The sequence below is a fragment of the Seriola lalandi genome, unplaced genomic scaffold (genome assembly GCF_002814215.2).
Source record: "Seriola lalandi dorsalis isolate HSWRI2012SDOR001 ecotype SW California unplaced genomic scaffold, Sedor1 jcf7180002054953, whole genome shotgun sequence".
Classification (NCBI taxonomy): Eukaryota; Metazoa; Chordata; class Actinopteri; order Carangiformes; family Carangidae; genus Seriola; species Seriola lalandi.
In genome coordinates this window covers 1,229,440-1,235,310 of record NW_019525504.1, presented here as the reverse complement: position 1 = coordinate 1,235,310, position 5,871 = coordinate 1,229,440, and the positions used below count along the sequence as shown (strand labels likewise).

At 41.8% G+C, this 5,871-nt stretch overlaps 1 protein-coding gene across 2 annotated transcripts in view; it reads left to right on the top strand.

The window, feature by feature from the left end:
• gpr68 (G protein-coupled receptor 68) overlaps positions 1-5,871 on the top strand; it is a 28,904-nt gene that overhangs the window by 17,852 nt on the left and 5,181 nt on the right. Inside the window, exons 1-2 of one of the 2 annotated variants that reach the window (XM_023394737.2) lie at positions 3,554-3,653; positions 5,452-5,719. In XM_023394737.2, the coding sequence (XP_023250505.1) occupies positions 5,603-5,719 (117 nt within the window). In that variant the 5' untranslated portion in view covers positions 3,554-3,653; positions 5,452-5,602. Of the gene's footprint in view, positions 1-3,553; positions 3,654-5,451; positions 5,720-5,871 lie in introns of those variants that run through there. The other variant, XM_023394736.2, reaches the window with a different exon arrangement.

The following is a 5,871-nucleotide window of genomic DNA, read 5'->3' as shown; positions in this document are numbered from 1 at the left end:
AAACTGACATTATCCCATACCACCACAAACCTGGGCTGATCTGGTCTGTTCTGTACAACTATATTATGGAGAGCATCTAGAAATGTGAGTATATGTTGGGTATTGTGTGGACCTAGTTTTGCATGATGATGCAGAAGCCCTCGAAGGCTTATGGCGGCACACAATGTGATATTTCCCCCGCGCTGCCCCGGGACGTGCACAATTGCCCTTTGGCCAATTACATTACGACCCCGTCGTCTTGTTTTGCTCAGGTCGAATCCAGATTCATCAATGAAAATTAATTCATGAGGCTGTGCAGCTCTATCCATGGCCAAGAACATATTACTACAGTGCTACACATACAGAACCCCCACCCCATCACACAGATACCTGTGTAGCTCTCCGAATGGATCCATGTGGTACTGATATGGTTAATTCAGCTGCTACTGGATTTCACCAATACTGTATTGTAAATGTAAAGGACAGTTACACTTACCCGTACGTATTCACGTCGAAGTCCTTTGACCCTGACACTGTTCCTCTCAAGTTGGACCCTGTAGAGCTGCTTCATGGTGATGTTGTGTTTTCCCAAGATGCATCTGATGGTGGTGATGCTCACATGGTTAATGTTGTTGAACACTTGCCTGTCTGCAAGTATTTTCTGTCGTAGCTGGTGGAGACGGATGGCATCGTCTGCCCTCACTAGGTCCACAACGGCAAGTTCCTGCTGTTGTGTGAACAGGCGTTGGCGTCCTCCCCCAGAAGGTCTTCTAGTCTTTCTAGAGAAATACAACCACAAATTGTCATTGGTTTGCTTCTTTTTCTTACAGTACTATATATACTGTACTTTACTGTATATACTGTATCATCCACTGTACTGAAACATCTCAATATAAGTAATCATGGTATGTTTCACAAAAACTACCACTTTGGCTGCAAAAGGAGGATTAGCACCCTGCAATACCCTGTACACGTGATGTGGTAATGTGATATACTGTAGTACAGTACTGTAAATACCATCTGTGCAGAGTAGAAGGTAGAGAGGTGAAGACATACCTGTTTTCCAGTCGGAATGTTCTTATTACAGATGCCACTGTGAAGCGGCTTAGATGTGGGTGGCTCTCTGCCCAGCTTCCCTCCGTCAGGCCATGGTTGATGACATGGTCCACCAAAGTTGCTCTTATATCATCAGAGATAGGGGTCCGTGGATGGCCTCTTCGACCTGGACCTGGACCTTGTCCTCCTCCTCCTCTTCCTCATCCTCTTGCTCTTGCTCTACCTCTGCCTCTCGCTCTCCCTCCATCCATGCTTGCAAAGTTCTTGAAATGGCTAAACTGAGGGCTTTTTGTAGCTGGCTGATTGGTGTTCAGTTTTGCAAGTAAATGCCTTCAGGTGTGTATTTGAGTGGTTGCAATTACCCAATGTGTTTTGTATTTTGGATACATGTGTTTTCCAAATGGCACCCTGAGATTTAATTTTTGAACGAAGTGTCTTATGTATGAAATAGAGTGTAGTATGCAGGACCAAGTGTGTTGCATAAAGGAGTAAGTGTGTTGCAGAATTGCAACTAGAGTGCAAAGCAGCGCTTTTGTTTAAGGTATGGGTACATGTGTTTGACGTATGGTAACAAAAGCTTCAAGTTGTGTTACTTTAGTGTAAGCATGGGTCTATAGTGTTCAAGCAACGGGCAAAAACTGTCAGTCTGGGCTTTGGCTGGGCCACTCAAGGACAGTCAGAGACTTGTCCCAAAGCCACTCCAGTGTTTTCTTGGCTGTACACTATGGGAATGGGACCTGACTTTTGCAGCTCTGTTAGTGAAATGTTGGGTTCTTGGACACCCTACCACACTCCCTGACCAAGGCTCTTTGTACTCCAGGAAGAGACTTGGTGGTTCCAGACTTCTTCCATTTTAAAATTATTGAGGCCACTGTGCTCCTGGCAACACTCTTTAGAAATGTGTTTTATCGATGCCACATGCAAAGGACTATAGAGATCCTTGGACCTCATGGCTTAGTTCTTGTCCTGACAGGCAGTGTGAATTGTGCGACCTTACATACATCATTATCAATTCAGTTGCCACAAGTGGCTTCCAGTCAAGGATAATTAATGCAAACAGGATGCACCTGACCACAATTTGGAGTCACACAGCAAAGAGTTTTTATGCCTCCACTCCAGTGACAGCCAGAGCCGGAGCGGAGGCATATTGTTTTCAGGTTGTCCGTCCTTCCGTCCCATTCTCGTGGACACAATATCTCAGGAATATCTCACCCTGGCATTATGGGCTTTTGAGAGTAGGTTGGCAATGGCAATTTTGTCCATTTAAAGTTAAATCTACAACACAATGAAGTGTGCAAAGCGTGGCGGAGTCTGACTACTTTCTGAAGCGGCCGTAGATGCTTTTTATAAATTCAGTTTGCACTGGTTTATTCTCACAGCATCAATGGAAGTAACTCAAAACATCTACAACACAGTCAAAAAAATGAAATGTCAAAGTCAGGGATATAAAGTTTTTTCTTGTGTAAGTTATTTTTTTGGGAGTTTTTGCTTTTATTGAGACAGACAGGAAAGTCAGCGAGAGAGAGAGAGGGGATGCCATGCAGCAAAGGACCACAGGTTGGTTTTGAACCGATGGCTGCTGTGACTGGGACCAAGCCCATGCGGCACATGCTCTACCAGCTAAGCCACCGAGGTGCACCACAAAGCGGTTTTCCATTCGATTGTGCGCTCTGTCTATCTTTATGCCACCATCAGAAAAACAGAGCGGTGGGTGGAAAGATACGATGCAAGATGCAAAACTGTAAACTGTAAACTGTGTTTCAACGAAAACAAATGTAAAGACTGCACATTTAATACTTTGAGGTTATACTGATAACTCTGCTGGCGTTGGTATATGTTATATTTTAAACTACTTTACCAAATAAAGGCAACACCTAAAACGGTATTTATAATATGAACAATATCCAATATTACAAAATGTACAGTGTGGGTGAATGCAGCTATGATTAATGTCAGTAATGTTACTCCCCCATGTATGGACTGAACCAATACGTAATCACGGCTTCAGCCTTTGGGCACACTGAAGGTCTGTGTCCAGTTTCACAGTGTGGCGATTAGTGTGTGGTAATTTGATTCAGTTTGTTGGTTAACACTGTATGGACCTTGAGCCATGACCTGTATTATTACCTCATCCCGAGGCCCTGTCTTGTGTGTAAAGGTCGCTCCTCTCCTTTTCACGCTCTGTTTTCCATCACTACCAGGGTCTTCCGTGTGTTCAATCATTCATTTCACTCCAACGTTTCAGTTAATCTACTGATTTATGTTCAGGTTACATCAATAACAGTTTCAGCTGTTTCGGTTGTATAGTTTAAAAAAAGAAAAAAGGTGTGTTCTGTTCTTTCAGTGTGTTCTGTGATATTAGGGCAGATCATCTGCTTAATTGGTGACACATTGTCGTATGTCATTAGTCACTCTAACCAGTGAGTGACTGAGCGCTGTCAAGTTAAAAGAGCGTCTGCAGTGCGAGGATGGGAGGAATTGGTTGACATCTGAACTTCCTCTTGTTGTGTGATGTTACAAAATAACCTGCAACACTCAGCAGTAGCTATTTCACAGTAGTGATGTAATATGTGTAGACAGAGGATGGAGGACTATTGGCCCCCGTTGACATAGACACGGTAAGATAGATGCATCGTGAAGAGAAGTCTCTACTGTAATAATGCCGGCTTGGGTGCTGCTCTCTGTAGAACTGGTGCAGGTTTTTAGCCAGAAGACACACGTGGCTCTCTGGAAGTGAAACAGCTACTGTATATTCTGCTTCAGTGATGTAACCGGTGTGGATACAATACTGTATATGGACCATACAGAGGGGTCTGCACTGCTGAACTGAGGAGGGTGTTTTCTGTTGGTAGAGATGTTGTGAAGTTAAGGAGTGTATTGTTGCCTGTAAGAGTAAATCTGACTTTGTTTTCCTCTTTTTGCCACGATGCTTGTAAAACTGCTGTGTGAGGGCCTTTCTAATCCTTTCTTATTATTTCTTGTTATAATTTATCGGAGTTTTGTAGTTTTGCGTTGATCGCATTGAGGGTCCAAGGTGAAGGGTGTCATTTTTATGCCTCTGCTCCAGCGACAGCCAGAGTCCGGTTGTCAGTCCGTCCCATTCTTGTGAGAGCGATATCTCAGTAACGCCTGGAAGGAACTTCTTAAAAATTTGACACAAATGTTCAATAGGACTGAAAGATGAATTGATTAGATTTTGGTGGTCAAAAGGTCAAAGGTCGAGGTCACTGTGACCTCAGAAAACACATTTTTGACCATAACTGTAAACTAATGGTCAAAGGTCAAGTTCACTGTGACATCATAAAGTTGTGCAATGTTCAAAACATCATTCAATGCTGTAACTCAGGTAGGAGAAGTGTGACTGTAACTTGGCTGGTTGTTGATGGCCTACAACCATGAGGTGGTAATTCTAGTCGTTTCATTTTTTGCATATTGCTTCACAATATGATCTTCAAAGCAAAAGCCATTTCACACTGTGTCTCTGATAAACATCTATTGATATGATAATAACGTCTAGACTTCAACACTGTGCCACAACCTGTGGATGTCTGCATGTGAACATTCTACTATCAGCAAAAACATGCAACTAAATGTAAATGGACTCCAACTCCAACTCGGTCATGACAGTTGTTGACAGATGTTAATCACTGTTGCATTCACCATTTGAATTATATTATTACATTATAACACATTTTAATGACTTACAAGCACAGGATGCAGATGTGGTCTTAACAGGAAGTTGAAGTATTTCTTAATCTTAGATTTCCCATGTCTCAACCATGGCACAGAGAACTGTACGATGTTATGGCAACATGATTTTGTTCTTTATATTCAGATAATTTTAGTTTTTCAGTCATTCCAATGGCATAGCTTTCCGGATGTCATTATCAGTCGCTATCATTATCAGTCATTCTCATTATCAGTAATGATTTAGTTTATTATAAAAAAATTACATAATGTTCAGAGCTAAATCAAAGTCATTCCCAGACTGTGGCCTTAAGTGTTTTTTTTACAATACAGGAGGGCAAATATGATCTGAGAGGTGTTTGTAAGTTTACTGTACAAAAAGATAAAAAACAAACAAACAAAGGGATTAAAAGGAGATTCTATTGTTGGGGTTAAATTATGGAACAATATATATAAATTTGCGTTGTCATCATGAGCATGTTGATGTTTAAAGTTATTTAAATGTGAAGTTATTTATTTATTTATCACTTAGTTGGAAGCACCACGGTACCTAAGGACAGCTTCACACAGCTGCTAGTGTGGTTGTCTTGTTAAGCTCTGATGGGAATTATGCTGCATCACATCCGTCGTATCAAAGAAGCATCACAGTGACAGCACCGAGTCTGATAAACAGATGTTCATAATCATGTTCATAATCTCTACTAAATCATATTCTCCTGTGTTCCACAGTGGCCTGATGAAACTACCCAATCTGACCACACAAATACTCAACCACATGAGCGCTCCAACCAGCATGAAGATTTGTGTGTGTGTGTGTGTGTATCTGTGAACATGTCGGAAAACATTCATGAGAGAGAGTCCATGTTAAAGGTGAAGTAATATGAATGTGAGTGTGATGGATGGTTACAACATGTCTGAGGAGGAAGTGATTAACTGCACCATCAGTCATGAGATCCACCAGTACGTCTTCTCCTGTGTCTACATCCTTGTACTATTGGTAAGTCTGTTGAGGTATCTGAATACTTTATAAATGTGCATAGTAAGTGTGAAAAAGGTTTGTAAAGGGGAAGGACTTGTTTCCAAATAGAAGTCAGTGTGACACAATCATGTCCCAGGCTCTAGAAAGCCTTCCTCCTCCTCCTCCTCCTC